General features: G+C 45.2%; 1 protein-coding gene across 3 annotated transcripts in view; it reads left to right on the top strand.

Annotated features, from left to right (window-relative positions):
- Nucleotides 1-27591, top strand: part of LOC141098549 (cytochrome P450 2K1-like) — a 71953-nt gene that overhangs the window by 23007 nt on the left and 21355 nt on the right. For all 3 annotated transcript variants that reach the window (XR_012234283.1, XM_073586431.1, XM_073586432.1), the window contains exons 6-8: nucleotides 12399-12559; nucleotides 21845-22021; nucleotides 27034-27175. Coding sequence is in view for 2 of the 3 variants with exons in the window: in XM_073586431.1 (XP_073442532.1) it covers nucleotides 12399-12559; nucleotides 21845-22021; nucleotides 27034-27175 (480 nt within the window). In the remaining variant the exon portion in view is untranslated. The remainder of the gene's footprint in view (nucleotides 1-12398; nucleotides 12560-21844; nucleotides 22022-27033; nucleotides 27176-27591) is intronic.

Below are 27591 nucleotides of genomic sequence, written 5' to 3' on the forward strand. Positions count from 1 at the left end.
TGCTGGAGTTGATCTGCTGAAAGCCTGCGGAGATTTGCTCTGACAAGACTTTTAGACAGTTCTGGAAAGATGCATTCAGATGCAAGAACTCTTGCGCATAACTCTTTTCCTGACCTCTCTGCCGCTGCCGCCCAGTACCCGCAGGTGTACTAGAGGTGGCAGGGGCAGAAGGGTGGGGTAAAGGGAAAGCGATCTCCTCACCAGCAGCTTCATGTAATGTAGGCGGCCACGATGCTCCTGTGCTGGTGGATGGGACAGATGGGTCGAATGTGTGGGAAGGCTGGGAAGGTGCAGGTGTACCGGGGCGGTCGAAGTATCCCTCGGTGCCGGTCTCCTCAGGGATCGCCTCAGAAGGGTCCAATCGTGCAGGTTCCTGAGTGCTGCTCACCGTGCTGTAGAATAAAGAGAAAAAAAAACAAAATACTGACATGGTATGGCCCTGGCTGAAAAAAAAAAAGTTACATCTAACATTTTTTTCACATGTGGTGTGTAATATTTACCTTCTGGTGAGCATTGTTTCCCGGAGGAACGACAGGGCTTGTGCGTACTTGTACTTGCTCCTGCGTCCTCCAGATCCACTCGGGGCCCGCATCTCTTTATTGAACTCCTTCTTGAAACGATCCCTCACAGACCGCCACCGATTCACAATTCTGTTCCCTGAAAGGAGTGGTTAGTATACAACATCAGTGTTTCACAAACTCCAGTCCTCATGGTCCCCAGGGGTCATGTTTTCAGGATTTCCATAGTAAATAGAAATCCTGAACACATGATCCGTGGGGACCACGAGGACTGGAGGTCGGGAAACACTGGTTTACATCAAGCAACCGGTACTGTATATACTTACGCTCTTTAATCTGGGCCCGAACATCGAGGTCCTCCCAGCGGCCCACAAGGAGCGAACAGATTTCCTCCCAGAGTCGTCGGGTAACGATCAGGTCAGCGTGGCGGCGGTCAGCCATATTCCAGAGCGGCTCCCTTTCTCTGACGAGATCGATGAGGCAGTCCACATCAATCCCTCCATCCTCACCGTCAGAGTCGGGAGCACGCTGTGAAGGCTGTTAAAGAAAAAGACAAAAATAACATAATTAGCCTCCACAAAAGAAATGAAATAAAAAGTGCAAAAAAACAAAGCAAAAATATTTATACTTACACGCTGGTGACCGCCGCGTTGCTGTTGCCGACGACCCTGGGAGGCACTGCGAGGACCTCTTGGCCGAGCACCAGATTGGGAAGACTAGAGAAGAAAACAAAAAATGTTATGTCTTTGGATGTAGGCATTTGTTTGCTGTGTGTGGTCTGCAGAACATTGTTTTCTATGTGTTGTGTGTAGTGTGATGTTGTGTTTCTGCGTTTGATGCAAAAAACTTACCAATTGTGAGCCCACTCCAGGTGTCTGTCCACCCCTTCCTTCTTCTTCTGGGAGCTCCTCTTCATCTTGTGATTCCTGTTTTGAAATAAAAGGCAATGAATAGACATATATTACAGAGATGATGGATTTTGGAAATAAAAACTTACCGTCAAACGCTGACGATGCGAGGGAGGGCTCCCAGAAGAAGATGTGCTGTCCTGTTGATGGCCAGACTCCATGGCTGTGGGTATTGCTGCTGTTGCTGCTGCCAGTGATGCCATTTCTGCTGCTGCTGCTGCATCTCTTTGGCGGCTGTTGAATAAAGAGAAACAAAGGGCCAATGAATATCTTGATATTCCATGGCCCTAGTTTGGAGGAATGGGGGATTTGATAATTATCTGCTGCTGGACTCCCCTCCTCAGCATGTTCCATTTGCTGCTCCATTTGGGGTGGTGCTGATGGTGCTGCTGCTGCAGATGTCTGCTGCCTTCTCCTGCTCCTGGTTCTTGGCTTGGGTGGCATGTTGGGTGTGGCTGAGGGTCCCATTGTCTTGCTTTTATATATCTCCTGTGGGCAGAGCTACGGAGCATGCTCAGACCAAAAAACCGGATCCGGCTTTCGCTGGATCCGGCGCATTGCGGCGCTCATAGGCTTTCATTGTGTGAAAAAGCCGGACGCGCCGGATCCGGCGTGTCCGGCTTTTTCGCCGGAGACAAAAAACGTTACAGTAGCCGTTTTTTCCAGATGGCGGATCGCGACACATTGCCGGATCCGGCGAAAACCGGATGAAACGCATGGCCATCTGGCGCGATCCGGCGCAAATGCAAGTCAATGGGGGGGGAACCGGATCCGGCATTGCATTTCGCCGGATCCGGTTTCTGTCAAAAGCGCCAGATCGCGCCTGACGGCGAAAACCTGATGTGTGAAAGAGGCCTAACTTCCCAGAGCAGACCCCAAAGGAAAGACAGCCCCCCACATGTATTGACGGTGAAGCAAGGTGAAAACACAAACAAAGGCAGAAAAATAGGCTAAGCAAACGATGGGGCCAAACTGACTTGAAAGGACAGGAAAGGAAAGATCCTGTCTGCAATCTGCCAAAAAACCCTACCAAAAATAATGTCCAATGCTTCTGATAACAAAATTAACCCTGAAGTCACTAGACTTCTCCCACTATATCAGCACTCTGGAATATTCTGAGACAGACCAAAAAGAGGCCAATCTAATAAAGGACAAAAAGGCAAATTGGCAAATACAGATAAATAAGAGTGGAAATTCAGCACAGCCCAGCCGGGCTGGCTGACCACACAAAAACTGAGTTGACCAACAAGAGCAAGTGTGAACATTAGCAAAAAACAAACTTAACTTGAGATGACTGGAGCAGAGCTGAAGTCCAAGACCAGAGAAACAGACTGAATCGCCATGAACAGGACAGGGTGTTGGCTGTCTTATATCCAGTCTGATACTCCGGAGATCCAATCACTATCCTCCTCGTCAGGTGGCAGACCATTACCAATTAAACTAACCTCACTACCTCCTGTCACTACCAGAGGGAGAACTGAAGGAGAACTCCCAGCTGGTGGAGCAGAAAATGAGCTCATAACAGGCGTGGCAAGGGACGGGGAAGTGGACGCGATGGTGCATGCAGAGACCGTGGGCAGGCTGAAATTGTGCCACCCAAACACCCACATCATATCGCCTGACCTTCCTGTCCAAATTATTAGGGGTCCATAAAATACCGCTAATGAACCCAGAGCAGTGTCAAAAGGATGTTGGTTGGATAGCGGATAATGCTTCCAGTCACTTTGCCACCAGCACCCTGTCTTCCAGACGGTCAAGTCTGAGTAGCCTAGAGTCTGACCGCATATTCCTCACCTTGATCCTCCCTTCTCCCACCATGCCGAGTGCCCGGAGACAACTGATCCCACATTTGGACACTCTGAAGAGCTGTTCACTTTTCCATTTATTGATTCAGGCCTCTCGCCCAGTTCACTTGAAGCGGGGCGAGATGAGATCACATGTAGTGATGCCCATAATTTGAGAAGCCACAGTCACACAAAGGTGACAGTGGGAATGTGTCACAAGAGGTGGACGAAAATGAGACACAATTGCCAGAAAGTTAGGAGGTGGACCAGGGTGTGGAAGTGGAAGACAAGGTAGTGGGTGATAGAGTAACTGACCCAACCTGGCAGGAGAACATGTAAGAGCGAGGACAGCAGCACACATGGGGAGGGATGTTGGCAGGAAGAAGCTGTGTGGTGGCCACAGACAGAAGGCGGGCAACCGTTCCTGATAACAACAACACGACGGAAGATAGCAGTACAAATCTTGGGTCTTCCCGAGTCTGGTTGTCTTTTAAAGACTGCTGATAGCCCCAAAAAGGCCATTTGCACCACCTCCATGCCCGCATCAGCAGGGGCAGCAGAACTACCACTCTGACCATCACCAGCATGATCAGGCACATGGAAGCAAAGCACCCGATTTTGAGGGCTGAACCCCAGGGTCGAGGAACACTATCTGCGGGTGAAACCATTGCTTCTTCCGCTGTTGAGTGGAAGCCAATTCCCTGTCTAAGGTGCCTGCGAAGATGCCTCCTGCCCTGCACCTGTCATAGCCCACACTCAACTTCTACCATCAAGCTCATCCACGTCTTTTTACTAGCGCAGCCTTCAGTTGTCCATGCCCCAGTCATTGGAATGCAAGCGGAAATACGCAGCCAATGCACACATTTCTAGTCTGCTTGTGCTAGAAATGTTGCTTTTTATGCTCGTGGAGACAGAAGTTTTCTGCAACCTGATGGTGGCAGTCGTCCCAAGGTACTTGGTCCCCCAAATGTCACTATTTCTACCACTCTGCCGTCTCGGCATTACACAAGCACGTGTCCCACAACATTACCCATGCCCTCAACAATGCTGTTACCGGGAAATTCCACCTAACCATGGACACGTGGACAAGTGCTTGTGAGCAGGGATGGTACATCTCGCTGAAGGCACACTGGGTTAACATAGTGAAAGCCGGGACCCAGTCGGACCTTGGGATGAAACACATCCAACGCTGAGGATTGCAGGCCCTATGTCAACCAGGGTTGCCCCCACAGTCTACAGGTCATCTTCATCATCCATCATCACCGAAATGAGCACATCATTTACAAGCTGGAAGCACTGCTTCAGCCAGGCGGCAACAGGCTGTGCTGAAGCTAATATGCTTAGGTGACAAACAGCACAATGCTGAAGAGTTGTGGACAGCTCTGAAAGAGCAGGCAGATCTGTGGCTCACCGCTGAACCTACAGCCAGGCATGGTCATGTGTGACAATGGCCAGAGCCTAGTGGCTGCTCTGAGGTGAGGCGAGCTCACATACCTACCATGCCTGGCCCACGTGCTTAACCTCATGGTTCATCGTTTTCTCAAAACCTATCTGGAGCTGCCGGATTGGCTTGTCAAAGTACGTGCCTGTGTGCTTATTTTAGAAAGTCAGCTACAGGTTCAGACACCCTTGCCATGCTTCTGCAGCTTCCAGCTCACCAACTGGTGTGTGATGTCCCCACGTGTTGGAACTCTACACTGCATATGTTGGAAAGGATTTGTGAGCAGAAGAGGGAAGTTGTTGACTACCAGCATCATCAAGGCCATTGGTATTCAATTCAGACTCCACCCATAAGGCCTCAGGAGTGGACATGGATGTCAGACCTATTTACCATCTAACAAAACATTAAGTACTCCACCAAGATGGTGAGCGGTGATGCCTCCATAATTGGCATCACCATCCCCCTTCTCTGTTAACAATGAAAGAGGATACATTGCAGGCAAAGCATGATGAGATGGAGCAAGGAACCATACAGGGTGATTACACGCAGCTTGGCCTCATGTAATCCCAATGTGGATTGGTTGATAAAGAGGGGGAGGAGGAAGAACAGGAGCCACTTTCTTGCGCTATAGATGGTACGACATGTAGAACTATCATACCATCTGTTGAGCGTGGATGGCCTGATGGCAGGGAGGAGAAGGAGGAGGACAGCATGGTCAGTTGTCCTCTTGATGAGTACATCGAAGTCTTGCCTGTTAGCAGTCTGGCATGCATGGCAGACTTTATGTTGCACTGCCTTTCCTGTGACCCTTGCATTATCTACATTTTTGGTGACACTCTTTACTGGATGGTGACACTTTTAGACCCACGCAGGGTACTCTCTCACAAGGAGTGCAAAGTTTGGGAAGATGCTGAGGGAGTACCTTGCTGACCATACCAATGTCCTCCGTGATTCCTCTGTGCTTTTTAATTATTGGGTATCCAAGCTGAACACATGGCATGAATTGGCTCAAGTGTCTTGTCAGAGTGGGTTTTTAGTGCTGCTGGTGGAATTATAACTGATAAGCACACTCGCCTGTCAACTGAAAATGCTGACAGACTGGCTCTTATAAAAATGAGCAAGGGTTGGATTCGGCCAGACTTCTATACATGACTGAATGATAACAGTGAAATATAACCTCCAATACAATTTTTTTTTTTTTTTTTTTTTTTTTTTTGGGGGGGGGGGGGGGGGGAGTGTATTCCCATGCACCTCTTCACACCCATACATGGGTATACACGTCCTGATTTTGGCTATCATTATCCACCACCACTAGATCACCAAGGTGACCGTGATGCAACAGCCAACTTATTGTGTAAAAGGGTGTTTTTGATGCCCTTCTAAAAAAAAAAAAAAAAAAAGTTTACACAATATGTTGTGTACCCCCCCCAGGGTGAAATGTTTGTCAGCCCTTACACTTAGTGTATGGGTATTACAAGTATAGGAGACCTGATCATTTAAACTTGGGAAAACATTTTTCAGAGGCCATCCTCCACATTTCTTCAGGGGATTGGAGTGCATGCAAATTTTGGGCAGGCCTTGTATTCACTTCATGAGCAAACTTTAGGCGAATTAAAAAAATCATAATGGGAAGTTTGGTTTCATGTGCCATCCAGGGGTGCATGTAACTTTGGTGCAGGGCAGGTATTCAATGCATAAGCAAACAGTATGGGAGTACCAAATGAGTACTTGGATCTTTGGTTGCATGTGGTCATCCATGACATCTGTTCAATGAGTTATTGGGGAGCGTCCAAATTCTGGGCAGCCCTGCCACTTCCTGCATACGCAATAACAGTATAAGGGACCCACTGTTTAATAATGGTAACAGCAAAGCATAGCCAGCTGATGGCTCACTTAGAAAAAGTGAGGGTCAACTGCTGGCTGTCATGGTCAGGACATGGTTAATGTCCTGTTCTCACAGGGTTAACTTTTGCCGGTCTCTCTTTGGATCTGGGAGGGGTATTTATACTCACTCCAGACTAGCATTCCCTGCCAGCTATACTGTTATTCTGGCTGTGTGTCTGACCCCCCTGGTGTGCGTGTATACTGCATTGCTTGTTTGATTCCCGTGTATGACCTGGTCTGCCCCCTCACTCTGTACTCCGTCTCTCATTTTGGTACTATCGTCTTCTCCGGTTCTGACCTCCAGGCTTAGCTATCGTTACTCCATTACAGCTTGTCCCTATTGTACCGTCTATTGCCCATTCTGGTTTTCTGATCTATTGCTACGTCCTGACTATTCACTCTGTCTAACCCTTTGGTACTGTCCTGCTATCTCGTGCTTTGACTCGGCTTGATCTGGTTTACGTCCCTGTCTATGCTCCTTGGTAACTTGTCCCGTAGTTACCTTTTCTAGGAGTTTCCCTGCAGCTCCAAGCTCTGTGGAGCTTAGGTCACGCCCCCAGCAGTCACATGCTTCAGGTCCTAATAGTCTGAAGCACGCATCGTCACCGCTGCTGCCCCGCTCCACAGGTATCTTTGAGCAATGTTTTTGAACTCAGGACACGCGCACTGGCTCAGTGAGCAAGTGCAGTGCCGTGTTCCTGACACTGGTCATATAAAAATAGACTTTGTGACTTTCAGAGTCCCTCCTTTATAAATGAAACAGGATGTGTCTGATGATGTGTCACACACCACATGGCCATATAAGGTTTTCCAGTGAATGCATTTGTCTTGGTTGAAAGCAATGGTAAAGTTGAAAAATGCATTCAAAAATGCTACATAGTCCAAGTGGTGGAGGGACATTTTTGTTTTGGGTTATTTATTTTGCCTTATATACAAATCATTACCCTGGAAAGAATGTTACTTAACATATTTCCCAGGAAAATCCATTTAGGATACGTTTTGTATGTTTTATTGTGCTCCTGTAAAAGTGGCATAAGACTCTGACAACATTGTTCACAGCAGTGACCTGGGAGTCAGAAATGCTTCCAGGGGTATTGCCCATGATGTTCCTGGGTCGCACTCACACCAAGGGCGGCGGGGAACTCTGTACCGGGCCCGCGGATCTCCATGAGTGGGGTTGTCACGGCAGCTATGACCCGGTCCGTGGCCCTGGGCGCCCATTGTAAACAGCTGAAATGTTCATTGAATGATTCGTGAAGCCACCTGTGGTGTTCGGCAAGAAAGGTGTTAAGCCAACTCTGCAGACAGATCCTCTGGGACAGATGGTATAGTGCAGCAATGATGTTGTGGCCTTCCACAGGTAGGGCAGTAGTCCCAGGGCAGTATAGGTGAAGAGATAGGGGAGAGATGTAGATGGTGCAGTGTCAGGCACAGAGATGTAGCAGTGCTGAGGGTGTTGGCGCAGGAATAAGTGGAGGACACCAGGGCATGTAGTTCCAAAGCTTTACTCAGTCTGTTGTGCATACAGGTGCCCGCATCCGTGCCGTGTCCTCCGGGTCAGGAGCTCAGCCAACTTCCAGGCAAGATGATGTACTCCGTTCCAACACTCTGCCAACATATGTGCCTTTTCTGAATATCTCCCTTTTGCGCCTATAGTGAAGTGCTCTCAGTACTGAGTTACACTGGAGTTCCACCTGTCAGATGTTCCTATGAACTCTACTTGTACGGCAGACAGCTGTAGCCTGCTTCGGGGACTCCTTGCTACCAAGTCCCGGCTCACTCACGTTGCTATTGTGCCCCCAAGTCTTGTGTGGGAATAAAGTGGTGACAACTTCTATTCCTCGGTGTCTGCTGCAGGACCATTAGTATCCATACAACCTCGGGGACTGGACCCCGGCCTTGTGCTGTGAACTTGGGAAGGGTTCTGCTCTAACCTAAACCTCAGTCCTCCTTTTCTCATACGTTCCGTTCGAATCTATCTTTCTTATGAAGAGTCAGGCTTTCCATAAATGTCTTTCCTGTGTCAGCAGACCCAGGTCACTGAGCTCCTCTGCAGCACTTCCCTCGTCCAACCCTCTCCGGGGATCTTCTCTCACAGACTCTGGGTCCGACTGACTAAATCCTAAACTCTTCCCAATCTTTTGGTGCAGACTAAGCTCCACCCACCTCCCAGCACTCTTCGTGTTCCAAGCAGGGAGCCACCAAAGGGTGCTTTGCTACACTACTATGTTGTGTTGGAGTGTGGTCACGTGTCTCCACCTTACCTGGATGGTGGGGCACCACACCTCAGGAGGAGGTGCAGTACCTCTGTGGCGACTGAACCCTCAGGGGCGCCACATTCCCATGTCATTCAAGCACTGTTTCCATCAACTTCATGCGTTTTAGATCCAAAAAGGAGGTTGTAGCAAAATTGCTCCTTTTTTTTTTTTTATAGACTTACATTGGGCTTGTTGCTTGGGTCAAGCACCAGAGCATTCCAATTTGCTCGACCTGACTATTTTATTGCTCGCTCATCACTCCTAATGACAAATACAAAATGTATAGGTAAAAAACTATTGCTCCTCATATACCATGCATATTGCCGATAGCAAGTTTCTTTTTTACATGGTGAGATGTACTGCCAGAAATTATAAGCTCTTGTAGGTAAATTGCTCTTTTATTCTATGAACTACTGACATGTCTTTGAATTTCCAAGCACTAAATTTTGTATTTAAATTCAGAAAATGAGAAATGGTCAAAAGAACAAAAACATGATGTGCTTGCAGACCTCAAATAATGCTAAGAAAACAAGCTCGTAATCATTTAGAAACAATAATAATGTTTTAACTTGGGAAGAGTTCAGAAATCAATATTTTGTGGAATGACCATGATTTTTTTTCTAACAGCTTTAATGCGTCTTGGCATGCTTTCCAGCTGTCTTTCACACTGGGTAACCATATATGACACTCCTGGTACAAAAATTTAAGCAGTTCTTTGTTTCATGGCTTGTGGAGTAATATCTTTGGGGTTGATATTGACTTTATATTGTCCGGTGACATTAAGCCAATGTATTAGTAATGGAAAAGCATCTATAGACACATATCCATTACTAATTCTATAGTTATATGGTAAATAAGACACAGCCAGAACAAAGTTCTTTATTAAAGGAGTCTGTGTGAGGCTGGTTTCACATTTGCGTTAAAACAACGCTGCGCACTGCGTCGTTAAGCCCCGCCCCACCCCGATCCGGCTCCCTGCCCGCCCCATCCGGGATCACCGCCTACTTTCGCATTTGCACGCATGCGATCGGCGCACCCTATCTTTAGCATAGGGTGCGCAGATCATGCGCTGCCAGTGTGAAAGTAGCGTGCTGCGTACTTTTGACGGTGCGCCTTGTGCGCCGAAATGCAACATGCTGCATTTCGGCGCGCACAGCGCACCGTCAAAAGTGCGCAGCACACTACTTTCACACTGGCAGCGCATGATCTGCGCACCCTATGCTAAAGATAGGGTGCGCCGATCGCATGCGTGCAAATGCGAAAGTAGGCGGTGATCCCGGATGGGGCGGGCAGGGAGCCGGATCAGGGCGGGGCTTAACGACGCAGTGCGCAGCGTTGTTTTAACGCGAATGTGAAACCAGCCTGACTATATCAAATCTTAATTAAACCATATTTACTGCATTGCCTAATCCCACGAATCCCTCGTCTCCTGCAACAAAAATAAAATAATAAACCAACATAAATACTCCTTGTTCGACACAGTCCATTTACCGAGTGTTCCACAATGATCTCACGTGTAGAACAGTAACATCGAGAGATGTGACTGCTCTAACTGGACTCTGGTGATGCACTGTGGGTGGGATTACCTCCTTTCAGTGTATCACAAAGTGTTCACTGGAGTTCATAAGTTCTCACTTACGGCAGTACCACTGTGTGAGAACTTTCCCATGCAGCGGTGCTGTTAATGACAGCACCGGAACCAATCAGCTGATACACTGCAAGGGCGTTTATTTCCAGTCAGTGTAACGCCGGCAACCGAGTAGAGCGGTCACATCTCCTGATGTGACTCTTCTACATGTGAGAGGGACATGGGACAATCTGGATTACCAAGGACTATGGTGGGCAGGGAGTATTGTTAAGCGTCAGATTTCTGTCGCTGCACAGCGAGAATCCCGAGCCTTCAAGCAGTCTCCCATTCCTCTCCAGCCGCAGAGGAGGTTGCTCAGCAAACTTGTCGGTCCAGGCGCTCTGCTCAGACCAGCTCCGTGGGTTTGCTTGCTGCTGCCACCTCTGGCGCAGCTATGACAATACATGCTGCTCAGCAGCGAGATTCTCCAGGGACTAAGTCCCCATGTCGAGCCACTGAGCATGCCCGTGGAGTGACCTCCCATTGGAGATCGAAGGTCACGTCCTGCTCTTGTTTGGATTGGCCCATCTGAGAAGCCAGGAAGGTCCCGGACGCTCGCGGCTATAAAAGGTTCGCATGGCCACTCGGCCATGCGCTAGGATAAGACTGTATTTACAGACTATGTGGAGTGAGTGATGTATGCACGTATGAATGTCTCTGGTGAATGACTCATTAAGAAACCCCTATCCTTGGTACGCATGTGTTGTGCAGCCTAGCCTGCTAGCGCCCAGGCTTAGGTGTAGGTAGGACAGAGGTTGAGTCAGGCATCAGTCCTCACCAGGGACTCGGCACGCCTCAGGGCACGTGCTCCACTTCATAGCCAGAGTCTATAGCTGCGCCTCGCGCTCAGTGGGCCTAGAAGGACTCTAACCCCGTGTCATTGGGGTAGAGTTCTGTGGCCATACACTGTGCGCTCTATTGGCCGGGCTCTGTGAGCTAAACAGGCTCCGGCATTTACGTTCAGCGGTTGTGCGACTCTGTGCATTAGCAGAGTTCGCACCCATTCACAATGGGTGACGTAACCCACGTGTAACTGTTTTTACGCTGCTCTATTCTTCCGCTATTACTTAGCAGCAGTGTACCACCTCTGCATAATTTGGTGCATTTCGCCAGCCCTAACAAGCATATGTTGGTTTATTATTTTACATTATTTGCAGGAGACGAAGGCATCAGGGATTTGGTGTGCGGTGAGTGTAAATTTTTTTTTTTTACATTTTTATGTGAATATATATTATGTATGCATTATGTGAATATGCATATAAATTTACTTTAACAGTTTAACTGTGAGCACAGGTGCTGGCAGATGATACTACTCTCATCAGCGGCACCTCCTGTCACTGTTATCAGTGACACCATCACGATTGTAGCAGTAGTCTCATTGGACCAAGCCTGCTTTTTTACCACCGTTCACCGCTGCAGGTCACAGCTGCGGAATTACACTGACCTCTGACAGCATGATCCCGCAGCACTGTGACTGACAGTACCGTTGGTAGCGTTACCGCACACAGACACCAGCGCAAACAGACACAGCATGTGGCAAGCATGGCGGCGCCAGGTCAGCCAATCATTATAATGCCACAACCAAAATGGCTGTGACATCGGTGTGTGGCTGATGATCCCTGCATGTTGGCTCTCTAAATAGTGCCTCACATGCAGGGAGGGGACCCGAGCTCCCGTCAAGCAACCCCTTTAATACTCAGTGAGCTCTGAGCAGTGAGATGATTGGGTGAGTACCGAATAGGGGCGAGCATGCTCGCTCATCACTAGTGAGGACTCAAGCCCACACTGGTTCCTCAAGTGAAAGAGCAGACATGCTCAGCTTCCTATTGTGCCTCCTCTGCTTGGCTTTCTTCAAAGTGTAGAGTGAGAGGGGTATGGATTTACAAAAGGCCTGTAGACTTCAAAAATACTTTGAATAGCATTGGGAAAATTTATTTGTTGTATTTTACACTATGTATTTGCTCTCAAAAACTTCCAGGAAAACCATTTGAGAACACATTGATATTGAATGCAGCCGTCGCCAATATAATTGTTTCCATAATATTGGGTCATCGCTTTGACTATGATAATCAGGGGTTTTTAAGGCTAATGAGTTTGACCAATGAGAACATAAGACTGGCAGAAACCCCAATGGTCTTGGTAAGTTCTTGTGTATTATCAACTCCTGATCACTGTAATATAAAAACTATAAATATGCACGATAAATGGACTAACAATATTGATCTGGGGCATAAGCTTTTCCAAAATCTTTTTTTTTAATTTAAAAAACAAAAACTGTGCCACTACTGGTGAATGGTTAGGCCTTGCAGTTAAGTGAAGTCACCTTACCTCAACGCTGTGTTGTAGTGCGGTGTCCCTGTTGGTATCTTTTTTGCAAGGGTGCTAATCCTGCCGGTGATTACAGCAAAATGCAAACTGTGAAGGATAGGGACGAGTGAATTCCAGCACTGCCATCCATGGAACATAAAACCCTAATTTATTAGGTTCTAAAAACATCAAATTAGGAGACTACTGCAAAATTTTCAGTTTGCAAACAGAAGAAAATGGGAGTACAAATACCCATATAAAATAATTTTATTGCATAATATTCAATCCAAAATTGTAAAAGTATTAAAATTTACCATATACAAATTCCAAAGTGAAGGACACATGACCTTTACATATGACACAATTTCAAATTTTATATAGACCTGGGATTCAGAGATTATAAAATTTACATATCGATATAATCCATATATATACACCTATTATAACACTGTCATAGTGCTGGGCACTCACAGAGATCACTATGGGTAATGTCAACTCAAATGTAATTACATCGCCATAGATATGGCCCCATATAGATCCTAAACGTTTTCTTCTGTTTTGCATAGTTTTCAGTTTGTCTGATTGTTCTCTTTAAAGGTATATTTCTGGGTAAAATGTAGATTACTTTTATTCTATAAACTACTGACATGTCTTCGAATTTCCAAGCACTAAACTTTGTATTTATTTCCTGAAAATGAGAAATGGTCAAAAGAACAAAAAATTGCAGTGCTTTCAGATCTCAAATAATGCTAAGTGTAAGGTAGCGCTTACTGTTAGTATTGGGGGACACTCACTTGGCTGCGATATTGAGGCACACAGGAACATTTTTCACTTAAACTGTCTATGCGGTTTATTGTGCAGTTTGATTTTGGCGCGCACGGCGCACCATCAAAAGTGCGCAGCGCAGGTCAAAGCGCAACTAGCGCACGGCCTGCGCACGATCTGCGCACCCTATGCTAAAGATAGGGTGCGCCGATCGCAGGCGCCGCTGTGCGCTAGGAGGCGGCGCTACAAGCAAGGGGCGGGCACGCCGGGCAGAGAGCCGGCTCGGGGGCGGAGCTACCCCCGGCCGTGCGTGCGCTTAAAAAGAGCTAATGTGAAACCGGCCTAACGCACGTTCCGGCTTCCATCACCGGGCACCCACCCTTGTGATACATATCGGCCATTTACAAACCTTCCACTCACCGTTTCCCCATCACAATAAAGGGAAAGCCTGCATGCATGTCCTGGGAAGCCCATACAGTGCCCCCTAGCTGTTATAGGGGTCACTGCATCACATAAGAAAACTAGTTCATGATCATTTAGAAACAACAATATTGTTTTAACTCAGGAAGAGTTCAGAAATCCATATTTTGTGGAATAACCATGATTTTTAATCACAGCTTTCAAGCATCTTGGCATGCTTTCCACCAGTTTTTCGCACTGCTTTTGGGCAACCTTACGCCACTCCTGGTACAAAAAATGTAAGATGTTCTTCTTTGTTTGATGGCTGGTGACTATCAATCTTCCTCTTGATTACATTCCAGAAGTTTTCAATGGGGTTCAGGTCTGGAGATTGGGCTGGCCATGACAGGGATTTGACGTGGTGGTCCTTCATCCACACATTGATTGACCTAGCTGTGTGGCATGGCGAATTGTCCTGCTGGAAAAAACAGTCCTCAGAGTTGGGGAACATTGCCTGAGCAGAAGGAATCGACTGTTTTTCCAGGAAAACCTTGTATGCGGCTTGATTCATACTTCCTTCGCAAAGATTAACCTGCCCAATTCCAACCCTGCTGAAGCATCTCCAGATCATCACCGATCCTCCACCAAATTTCACAGTGGGTGCAAAACACTGTGGCTTGTACGCCTCTCCAGGTCTCCATCTAACCATTAGATGGCCAGGTGTAAGGCAAAGCTGAAAATTAGACTCATCAGAGAAGATTATCTTACTTCAGTCCTCTATGGTCCAATCCTTATGGTCTTTGGCAAAATTCAGCCTGGCTCTCCTTAGCTTCTCATTGATGAAAGGATTTTTTTTCTACCTTTTACATGACTTGAGCCTTGCCTCTGAGCCTGTTGTGAACTGTTCTTGCCGTGCACTTCACCCCAGCTGCCATTTTCCATTCCTTTTGTAGGTCAGTCTGTCATCCTGTGGTTGCTGAGTGACATTTAATATAAGATGACGGTCATCCCGGTCAGTGGAGAGTCGTTTTCACCCTCTTCCGGTCTGAAGCTTTGTTGTCCCCAATGTCTGCTTCTTGACCTTGTTGTAACGGACTGCTGTCTTAGAAATTTTAAGGATGGAGGCAACATGATGCTCATTTTATCCCTCTGCTAGTAAAGCCAGAATTGAGCCCTTCTTTTCCTCACTCAAGACTTTTCTTTTCAACTCCTTTGGCATGGATAAAAGTTATTTTTTTCATCACTATTACTTTTGGGATATTACTAGCACTTGTTTTGCCATCCAGCTTGTGCTATTGCAAGATGATTGTGAACACCACAGCAGGGTTTTTTATACTTTCCTTCATTAAATAATATTTGGTTAATGTGATCACCTAATCAGAAGCACATTAAGTAGAATGAGGTGTATTTCAACTGACACTGGAATGGCTGTCAGACATGTAGAGAAGAACTGTACAGAAATATATATACTCAATGAAGTCCACTCGCAAGGTAATTAATGAATAATCTAATTTATGCAGATAAGGTGTGTGACTGAGAAATCCTTAAACATTGATTATAGCTAAATCATTTAATATATTATGCATATTCCTAATTGAGCAACAAGGAATCTTAAGACCAGTTTTCTGTGGCAATGATTTAATTCTTTGTCCTAGCTCAGTATCCAAGTACCCTGACCATGGTAGAATGTCTTGTTGGCACTTTAGGATCAGGACCCACCAGCCTTGTCCCTCCAAATATTTGAACATCTAAATTGTTCCAAAACATCATCCCTCTTGGCAAATAAAGAATAGACATGTTGATTTTCAAAATAGCCAATCCCTCTTCCTCCCTAGTTAAATAACACATGTTGGATTAATCTAAGTCTGCTTATTTGTGGGGAATTCGGACTGCATGCATTGTGAATGTCTAGTTGGAGTGAATGTAAGTTTGAAAATTTTCCAAAAAAAATGTCAGATTCGTTAAATTCTCAAATTTTGGGGATTTTATTTGCAAGTTCCAGTAGAGAAGTAGCCAGAACATTAACCCCTTTCTGCCATGAGACGTACTATCCCGTTCATGTGCCCTGGGACTTAATTCCCAGGGACGGGATAGTACGTCATGGCATTTAATGCGACATCGCGACTTCAGTCGCGATGATCGCGTTAAAATTCTGACACCATCCTACCTTATATTAGATGGCCTCGGCATCCAGGGGTCTGTTGCCGCCCTCCCTTCCTCCCGATCGCTGTGATTGGCTGTTTCGATTTCAACAGCCAATCACAGCGCTTCTCATTGTTTCAGCCAATAGCACCGCTCTGCCCTGCCAGTATTGGTCCGGATCGGTGCTGTATTAGCACCAATCCTAGGCAGGCACCTGATACAGGCCCAGTAGGGCCTGCAGGAGCTGGTTGGCGTGATCGATTAGATCGACGATCGCGCCAACCACAGGGCACAGCAGCTGTCACTTTGTGACCGCTCTGTGCCCTCCTGATGACCTGGGCATTACCTTCCTTTGAATCTGAGCTGTGAGCTCCGATCCTAGGCGGTTGCCATTGTCACCAGGCAGTGCAGGGATTGGTGGATTCGATCCCACCAATGGCAGGTCACAGCAGCGATGTGACCTGCCTGTGACATGTATGACAGCTCTGCAGGGGGTCCTCACACTAGCTGAGGATTCCCTAGAGAGCAGTCATATGTCTGGATCTCCTGGTGTGCTGGGTATTGTGGTGCCACAGCAGCTTGTAGCATCACGATACCTGCTAAAGAAAGAAGAAAGAAAACCCTACATATATTGCCTGATCCCGATCCCTGCCCAATCTAGCTTCACCCCCCCAATCTAGCTTCATCCCCCCCCACCACCCCTTTGCGGCACCTCCGTGCACACATTTAGCAGCCGCCGAGCGTTGAGTGGTGACGCAGTTCACCAATCAACACTCGTGATTGCTTTTTTTTCCCTAAGCCCCCTTTGCGCCAGCTCCGTATTCGCATCCTACAGCCGCCAAACTTTGATAAGTTGACATAGTTCACTTATCATAGCTTGTGCTTGATGATTTCCTTTTTTTTTTTCACCCCCCTCTTTGCGCCACCTGACTACAAGCGTAAGTGCTAATCCCTGTCCGATCTCTCTTCATCCCCACCCTTTCCCCTCTTTTTATCCCCGAAATCCCCCTTTGCACCGCCTCAGTGCACACATTTAGCAGCCCCCTTTGCGCCACTCTGTATTCGAATCCCACAGCCGCCAAACTGTGATAAGTGACATAGTTCACTTATCATAGCTTGTGCCTGCTGGTTTCCTTTTTTATCACCCCCCCTTTGCGCCACCTAACTACAAGTGTAAGTGCTAATCCCTGATCCCTGTCTGATCTCTCTTCATCCCCCCCCCTTCCCCCACTTTTTACCCCCTCCATCCCCTTTGCGCCGCCTCTGTGCGCACATTTAGCAGCCCCCTTTAGCGCCAACTCTTCGCATCCCACAACTGCCAAACTGTGATAAGTGACATAGTTCACTTATCAGAGCTTGTGCCTGCTGATTTTCCTTTTTTTCACCCCCCTTGCACCACACCTGTACGCACACCCAGCAGCCGCCACTGAACTTTGATAAGTGACACCGTTCACTTATCAGAGCTAGGGCCTGCTGTTTTAGACTTTTCTTTTCACAGGTATTTTTCTCCCCATTTCCTTTTTTCTATTTAGCTTTTTCTTTACAGGATAGTGTGCACCAATCACTAGCCCCCCACACATACAAATAGTTGTAAATAAAGTACACCCAAGCACCACCTTCACAAAAAATGTCCCGCCCATCGCATTCGTCCCAACAGCGCTATTCAATGGAGGAGGCATATTCTTACCTTGCCTCAGACACATAGCGAGGATGACGATCCGACTTTTCTTTATTTTTCGGATTCTTCTTCCTCTTCCTCTTCCCCCTCCTCATCTTCCTCCTTGGGAGTCCTGTGGAACCGCCACGCAGATGCTCCAGGACAGAAGATGAGGCAGCGCCCACCATGCCCAAAGCTGATTCAGTAGACCCTGTATGGACTGCGCCCCCCGAAAATTACGAGCCACTGATTCCTGATTTTGTGGCAGAATCAGGAATCAAGTTTGACACCACCGGCCTCACAGAAATAGACTTTTTCAAAAGTCTTTTTCTCTGATGATTTTGTTAACCTCATGGTGGAGCAAACTAATTTGTACGCTCGTCAATTTTTGGCGGTAAACCCGATTTCAACATATTCCAACTGGTCTCCTGTGGACGCAGTTGAAATGATGCAGTTTTGGGGCCTGGTCCTCCACATGGGGATGCTGAAGAAGCCGGAAATTCGGCAATATTGGAGTGTTGATATTTATACACGCCAGTGTTCCGAATGGTCATGGTCCAGACGCTTTTTGAGGCCATCCACAAGTTTCTGCATTATACCAATAATGCACTGTGTCCCTCACGAGATGACCCCAACTTTGACCGTCTGTTCAAAGTTCGGCCGGTCATCGAACACTTCAACAAAAAGTTTGCTGAAGTGTACGTTCCCCAAAGGAACATCAGCGTGGATGAGTCCTTGGTCCATTTCAAGGGAAGGCTCAGATTCTGTCAATACCTGCCCAGTAAGAGGGCCAGGTACGGAATCAAACTCTACAAACTTTGTGAGAGTACCTCAGGGTACACTCACAGGTTTAGAGTCTACGAAGGAAAGGACACCAGGATTGAACCCCCTGAGTGTCCCCCTGTCCTGGGAGTGAGTGGGAAAATTGTGTGGGATTTGATTCACCCACTGCTGGATAAAGGTTATCACCTCTACACTGATAACTTATATACCAGCATCCCACTCTACAAATCCCTCTCTGCGCGAGGTACCGCAGCCTGCGGTACTGTCCACAAAAATCAGACAGGCCTTCCAAAGACTCTACATTGGCAGATGCTCAGAAAAGGTGAGAGCAGAGCCCAATGTAGCGACCACCTGCTGGTGGTCAAGTACAAGGACAAGAGGGATGTCCATCTCTTGACCACCATACACGGTGATGGCAGCACCCTCTGCACTGTACGGGGTACCTCCACACAGGTCTGAAAACCAACCTGTGTAGTGGGGTACAACAAAACATGGGGGGCGTTGATCTCTCCGATCAATACCTCCAACCGTACAATGCTCTCAGAAAGACAAGTGTGTGGTACAAAAAGCTGGCCATGCACATCGTACAAATGGCAATGCTCAACGCATTCCTGCTGTCACAATGTGCACACCCCACCGATATGTCGTACCTTCATTTCCATGAGGTAGTGGTTAAAGCCCTGATGTTTGGTGCTCAGGAAGGAGCGGGTCCCAGTACTTCCGGAACTGAAGGTGCTCGTATCGTACCAGGTCAGCATTTTCCGGGGGTGGTCCCGCCAACTGGTAGAAAAGGTAAGCCGCAAAAAAGGTGCCGAGTGTGTTACAAAAAGGGAATATGCAAGGACACCATTTACCAGTGCGACACCTGGCCTGTGTATGAAGGATTGCTTCAAATTGTACCACACCTCCATGCACTACTAATTTACATTAGTGTAGTTGGGGGCCTAGTATACAAAATGATGTCTCATGTGGGTTTTTTCCTGTTTAGGCACATCAGGGGCTCTGCAAACGGAACATGACGCCAGCAGACCCATCAAAGTCTGCATTCCAAAACGTCACTACTTCCCTTTGGAGCCCCGACATGTGCCTAAACAGTTTTTTCCCACATGTGGGCTACCAGCGTACTCGGGTCAAATTGGACAAAGTCTTTGGGGGTCCAATTTCTCCTGTTACTCTTGGGAAAATTAAAAATTGTGGACTAAAAATAATTTATGTGGAAACAAAATAGGATTTTATATTTTCACACCCAGGCATTATAAGCTTTAACGAAACACTTGGGGGTTCAAAGTGCTCACCACACATCTAGATAAGTTCCTTATGGGGTCACTTGTGGGAGGTTTCCACTGTTTAGGTACATCAGGGGCTCTGCAAACGGAACATGACGCCTGCAGACCATTCCATCAAAGTCTGCATTCCAAAACGTCATTACTTCCCTTTCGAGCCCTGCCGTGTTCCCAAACAGTGTTTATCCCCCACATATGGGGAATTAGCGCACTCAGGACAAACTGCACAATAACTTTTGGGGTCCAATTTCTCCTGATACTCTTGGGAAAATAACAAATTGGGGACTAAGATCATTTTTGTGGAAAAAAAAATTAATTTTTTTTTTCACGCCCGGGCATTATAAGCTTTAGCAAAATACCTTGGGGGTTCAAAGTGCTCACCACACATCTAGATAAGTTCCTTAGGGGGTCTAGTTTCCAAAATGGGGTCACTTGTGGGGGGTTTCCACTGTTTAGGCATATCATGGGCTCTCCAAACGGAACATGGCGTCCGATTTTAATTTCAGCCAATTTTAGGTTGAAAATGTCAAACTGTGCTCTTTCCCTTCCGAGATCTGCCGTGTGCCCAAACAGTGTTTCTCCCCCACATATGGGGTATCAGCGCACTCAGGACAAATTGGACAACAACTTTTGGGGTCCAATTTCTCCTGATACCCTTGGGAAAATAACAAATTGGGGACTAAGCAATCATGTTTGTGGAAAAAATTATTTTTTATTTTTACGCCCGGGCGTTATAAACTTCTGTGAAGCCCTTGGGGGTTCAAAGTGCTCACCACACATCTAGATAAGTTCCTTAGGGGGTCTAGTTTCCAAAATGGGGTCACTTGTGCGGGGTTTCCAATGTTTAGGCACATCATAGGCTCTGCAAACGGAACATGGCGTCCGATCTCAATTTCAGCCAATTTTAGGTTGAAAAAGTCAAACGGCGCTCCTTCCCTTCTGAGCCCTGCCATGCGCTAAAACAGTGGTTCCTCCCCACATATGGGGTATCGGCGTACTCAGGACAAATTGGACAACAACTTTTGGGGTCCAATTTCTCCTGTTACCCTTGGGAAAATAAAAAAAGTTGCTAAAAGATCATTTTTGTGACTAAAAAGTTAAATGTTCATTTTTTCCTTCCACGTTGCTTCTGCTCCTGTGAAACACCTGAAAAGTTAATAATCTTCTTGAATGTAGTTTTGAGTAGCTTGAGGGGTGCAGTTATTAGAATGGTGTCACTTTTGGGCATTTTATGCCATATAGACCCCTCAAAGTGGCTTTGAATGTGAGGTGGTCCCTAAAAAAAAAAAAAAATGGTTTTGTAGATTTTGTTGTAAAAATGAGAAATCGCTGGTCAACTTTTAACCCTTATAACTTCCTAATAAAAAAAAAAATGTTTCCAAAATTGTGCTGATGTAAAGTAGACATATGGGAAATGTTATTTAGTAATTACCTTGTGTCATATATTTCTCTATTTTAAGGGCATAAAAATTCAAAGTTTGAAAATTGCAATATTTTCAAAATTTTTTCCATATTTGTTTTTTTCACAATTAAACGCAAGTTATATGAATGAAATTTTACCACTAACATGAAGTACAATATGTCACGAGAAAACAATGTCTGAATCTCCTAGATCCTTTGAAGCGTTCCAGAGTTATGACCTCATAAAGGGACAGTGGTCAGAATTGTAAGAAATGGCCCGGTCATTAATGTGCAAACCACCCTTGGGGCTTAAGAGTTTAATCATGTGCGACATGTCCATGTGACTATGTGAGGTGTAGCAAGCACATCCTCAACTCCAACATAAGACAAGAGGAATCTTGCTGGGGAGTCGAGGGTGCAGGGTAGGTGGGAGGGGGCAAACCTGAAAACCTGGGACAGCTATAATAATAAAGAAAAATTCTGTATTTTTATTTTTCCTAGCTAGTCCCTTCCCACCACTATGTATTCAGATGGCATTGATTGACCAGTTTGAATAAATCTTCTTGACAACATTTTCAGAAGATTTGAGCATTTCAATTGTTTAGCTAAAATAAAGCCTAGAGAGAACTCTTTAGGAATAAGATGGGATACATGGGAAATGACTACTTCACTGTTTGTTTTCCGCAGTTGTACAACGCTTTCACCTCTCTGATTCGATGGTTACCAGGAGATCACAGAAAAATGAATGAAAATTCGGAAGAGATTGAAAGGTTCTTTACAGCGTCCTTCACGAAGCACAAAGAGCAGCTAGATGTAAATGATCAGCGGACTCTGATAGATGCTTTTTTTGTCAAGCAACAAGAGGTACTGTATGTCAGCTCTTCAGAATAATGATTGAAATTAAACAGTTAGAAGAGCAAGAGATCTACAAGTCTTTAAAATCTTACACCCAATGCAGGCCATGGGCAGTATGTGTTTGGCGGCGCCTGCGTCCTTTTGACGGTGCGCCGAGCGCAGCCAAATTGCAACAGGTTGCGTTTGGCTCTGGTCGGCGCACCGTCAAAAGGACGCATGCGCCGCCAAACGCATACTGAGCACGGCCTGCGTCCCCAGTGATAAAGATAGGGGACGCATGCAGCGTCATGTGCCCGTAGGCGGAGCTACCGGAGGAGGCGCGGCAGGGGGTGGTGCTTAGCGGCGGCCGTGCGCAGGCCGTCGCTGCACCCTGAAACGCTAATGTGAAACCACCCTTTAAAAAAAAAAAAAATACATGTTGATGTCAGTCCAAATCAGTGGGGGCTCTGGTTGTGAAATCCCTTCTGACCCTTTCTTTTAGAAACAAATAGTTATCTGCTTAGTGTTGCGTCCTTTTTGTATCTCATCTGCTCTCCTCTCCTCCAACATTGACAAGACTTTCTGTTTAGCCTGTCCTCAATAGAGATGATCAAATAAATCCAAGTGCAATTCAATTCTAGTAGAATTTTACAAAAATGCGCATTTGTCAAAATTCAGATTTTCTTTGTTTTTCTAAAATCAAATCAAAATCACTATTTTCACATTACTGATGACCTCTACAGCCCGTCTGGTCCTCGCCGCATCTTCTGATCCTCACTTGCGTGTGACTCTTTGGTCTTATTTCACTGTGACAGAATTCTGCGTCTCACAGCGTCGCGGAGGGTTGTACACTGGCGTGAGAAGACCGAAGCTTCCAATGTAAGCAGCGGGAGATAAAAAGATGCAGTGAGTAGCAGACGATGCCCAGAGATTAGCAGAGGGTGAGTGTAATGAAATACCAAGAGCATAATGGGGACATGAAATCCGTAGAGAATAACTTCTCCATGATTTGGATTTCAGGGAAAGTCCAAACAATCAAATTCAAATTTTGCCATTCATCTCTAGTCCTAAGTCTTGAAGAGTGTTACTCAGCCGTGCACTTCTAGTTCTTTGTTTTAGCCATCGGTGTCCCTCATCAATCACAAAATTAAAACACGTCTAAACTTTTGGAAAAGTGCAGTACTAAAATATTTGTTAGCGCTTGAGTTGCTATACCATCACCATCAGAGGATGTGCCCAGTGCATATGATGACTATTATGTACTGCCTTTTTTTTTTAACCCCTTTTCAACATCAGACCTAATAATATGACGATGATGGACTCCCTCCCTTTTGTTGTGTGCTCTGGCGGCGAGCCCACATCTTTCCCGGGACATGTCACCTGTTTTAAAAAGCTGACATGTGCCCAGAACAGCCGCGGTTGGAATCGCGATCCACCCACGACTATTAACCATTTAAACACCGCTGTCAACCTCTGGAAATATGTCCACTGGTGACCTGCGTCTCGTGATCGTGGGTCATCAGTGTGTTAGCATGATAATCGGACGTCTCCTGGAGACCTCTATGGTTGTCATTGCCGGCTTGCTGTGAGCGCCACCCAGTGATCGGTGCTCATAGCAAGTGAGTAATTCTGCTATATTGAGGAGATCTAATCACCGCCTCTATTATACAGAGCCAATCGGATTGTGGCAGCTTCCAGTCTCCCATGGAGGCTATTGAAGCATGCCAAAGGTTTAAAAAAAAAAAAATTAAAGGGAATCTGTCACCATATTTTTCGCCTCCTTTTTCTTCTCTTTCAGGGTACATGGGGGGCTTATCTACAGCATTACAGAATGCTGTAGTTGCGCCCCTGATGGCGGTGGCCGCAGCCGATAGGGTGACAGATTCCCTTTTAAAAATATAAAAGATCATATCACCCCCCTTTCGCCCCATTCAAAATTAAACAATAAAAGAAAACCATACACATTTGGTATTGCCACATTCAGAATTGCCCGATCTATCCATTAAAAAGAAAAAAAAGTCAAAAAGCCAGAATTACTTTTTTTTGGTCGCCACGACATTGCATTAAAATGCAATAACGGGCGATCAAAAGATTGTGTCTGCATCAAAATATCATGAAAACCATCAGCTCAGCATGCAAAAAATAATCCCTCACCCAGCCTGAGATCTCAAAAAATGGAGACGCTACGAGTATCAGAAAACAGAGCAATTTTTTTTTTTTTTTTTTAAACAGTTTAGATTTTTTTCACCACTTGGATAAAAAAGAACCTAGACATGTTTGGTGTCTATGAACTCGTAATGTCAGGTCAGTTTTAGCATTTGGTGAACCTAGTAAAAAAAGTCAAACAGAAAACAAGTATGAGATTGCACTTTTTTTGCAATTTCACCGCACCTGGAATTTTTTCCCGTTTTCCAGTATACATGGTAAAACCAATGGTCTCGTTCAAAAGGACAACTCGTCCCGCCAAAAAACAAGTCCTCACACGGCCATATTGATGGAAAAATAAACAAGTTATGGCTCTGAGAACTTTTTCACAGCATTATGTGCTCCTGAAGGGTGATGATGGAACTCAATATTCTGATTCAAGGATGATTTTTATTTAAAACTAGAACACAACTGGTTTCGACTTCTTAGGCCGGAGTTGCACACAACATATAAAAAAAATCGGTCTGTTTTTCACGGCGCAGAATCGCACAAATGTTTCATGAAAAGTGATCCATATGTCATCCGACTGTCATGCGAGGATTCGATTTTCTCACATCTAAGCATCCGTATGACAAGATTTTCTCGCTGGCTTTAAAAATGGACATATAATGGAGCCCAATGACAGGTTAATAATGGGTTAATGTCACCTTGCTATTGGAAGGTGACATTAAGCCTGGTTAATAATGGAGAGGTGTCAATAAGACACCTCTCCATTATTAACCCTAGAATAGCAAAGGGTTAAAAAAAAGACAAACACACAATTATTAAAAATTCTTTTAATTAAATAAATACACTGTTTTACCAAATATAAACTGCCAATCCAAAAAAAGCCCTTGTTCTGTTAAAAAAAAAAAAAAACTAAAATAAAAAAACAACAATATACATACCTCTCTGCTGTTCAGTCAAGTCCCCCACTGCAACCCATCACAACGGGTTAACTAGTTTACAATGGCAGTGGGAATAGAGATGCTAAGTGCCAGGAAAGGCGAATCTTACAGATGTGCCTTTTCTGGGGTGGCGGGGATAGATGTTTGTAGCCATGGTGGGGCCAATAGCCATGGTCCCCTTCTAGGCTATTAATATCTGCCCTCATATGATAGTGAAACCAAGGAGGGCACCACCAAATACAATAGTAGGATCCTCCTGCAGTCAGCAAGAAAATAGCACCATATACATGTAGAAAAGCTACTGACCAAAAAAGCAGGGATCACCAAAAGGAAATAATAATTTTTATTGGACAACCATTGACAACACAAATATAAAAACAGTTAAAAGTCATAACACATGACAGATCATACACAAGGCTCCTGAGAAAGCCAAACAAGCATCCCCCATGGAGCTAAAATAGTTGGGCAGTGAATACAAATAGCCTGGAGAGAGCAGTATATAACAGAAGGTAATCAGTAACAGTGATTCAGAATATACATGATTCAATACATGCCACTAATAATAACCTAAAAGTTATCCATGTATCAATAGATATGGACTCAAAACATGTCCAACAATACTGCTGCAGCAATATGAATAAAAATACAAGGACAGGTTAAGGTAAAGCCAAGGTAGATGAGAACAAGTCGTGCCATATGAGAAATAGACACACAAAACATGCTCTACAGAAGGGTTATTAGGACATTCTGGGCAACTTTATTTGTGTATCTTCTGTAGAGCAATACACCTTATTTCCTTTTGGTGATCCCTGCTTTTTTGGTCAGTAGCTTTTCTACATGTATATGGTAATATCTGCCCTCACTCACTGGCTTTCCCTCTCTGGCGGAGAAAATTGTGCGGGAGCCCATGCAATTTTTTTTTACGAATGTTCACGTTAATTTAACATCTACATGTCCTAAATTTTATGTACATACACTAATCTAATTATTAGTCAAAGACGACATACAGTAAGTCTAAATGAAATGGTTACTGTATGTAAACCATGTGTCATTTCATGTCGGGTTCTGTAATGATTTTACAGAAGCCGGCAATCGAATTATCGGCTATTCTGCTATCTGTCCATGAAAAATGTGTGTATAATATATATACTGTGTGTGTGTGTGTGTGTGTGTGTGTGTGTATATATAATATATATATATATATATATACACACACACACAGTGTGTGTGTGTATTCTATGTGTATATATCCTTTCTTTTCTATACTGCGCAAAAAAAAATAAAGGGAACGCTAAAATACCACATCCTATGTTATAGCGTTCCCTTTATTTTTTTGAGCAGTATATTTTAACCTGTCATTGGGATCCATTATATGTCCATTTTGTATGGCGGGGAGAAAATATTGCCATACGGATACTTCGATGCGAGAAAAAAGCATCCTTGCATTGCACATGGATGACGTACGGATCACTGTTCATGAAACATTTGTGCGATTCTCTTCCGTGAAAAACTGAGCTTTTTTGTTTGTTTTTTTTATACGTTGTGTGTGACTCCAGACTAAGAAGTTGAAATCGGTTGTGTTCTAGTTTTAAATAAAAATCCTCCTTGAATCTGAATATCGAGTTCCATCATCATCATCCTTCAGGAGCGCATATTGCTGGGAAAAATTTTCACCAAGTGTTATCGCCTATGAAAGAGCTGTCCAGTGCTCCCACTAGTTCCCAGATCTTTCCAGCAAACAATGAAAAGAGGAATGGAGTGATCATGGATTGGATCTATACGCAGTATCTCAAGACACCAAATAGGTGAGTGGATTCACACTGAGTATATACCCTTGGAAACCAACTACTACACTTAGAAGCCTGCGCTTCCCATCTCTCTTCCCTATAATCCCCTCTTGTTTCATCGTTGGCTTTTTTCTGAGATTTGTATTTGTTTTAAATTTTTAAGGAAAAATCAGAATTTGCATCTTTTTTCCACAATGAAAATTTAATTGTGATTATCACCAACCTGCTTGTTGCTGGGATGGAGACAACCTCGGCCACTCTACAATGGAGTCTTCTTCTAATGATGAAATATCCCGAGATACAAAGTAAGAATCTAGTTATGACTCCCAAGAATTCTATACTCAGAATTTTATTTTCAGAATCTATGTATGGAAATAAGATTTGAATTCATAGTTTTTATCTATTTTTTTTTTTATAACCGAATATACATGTTTATAAAGTTGACTTTTTAGGCTGTGCTGTGTACCTTGTAAAAAAGTTAGTCACTTTCCTACCTTTTGCTCTTGGTTTACACATCCCGAGGTAATTGATACAAGAATATTAGATTTAAATAAAACCTGCTCTTACTGGACCAGGATATGTGCAATGACGGTGGGTGTGGACTGCGCTGGCTGTACTTACCTTGGAGAGGTGTAACTAAGTGACTACCTGGTCTTCACTGGAGCCTCTGGTTGTGGAGATAGGTATGGGACGCTCGGGTAGTCACCAGTTGCCACTCCAG

Source organism: Dendrobates tinctorius, unplaced genomic scaffold (genome assembly GCF_039654945.1).
Source record: "Dendrobates tinctorius isolate UK_male_01 unplaced genomic scaffold, ASM3965494v1 ptg000093l, whole genome shotgun sequence".
In the NCBI taxonomy this organism is placed as follows: domain Eukaryota; kingdom Metazoa; phylum Chordata; class Amphibia; order Anura; family Dendrobatidae; genus Dendrobates; species Dendrobates tinctorius.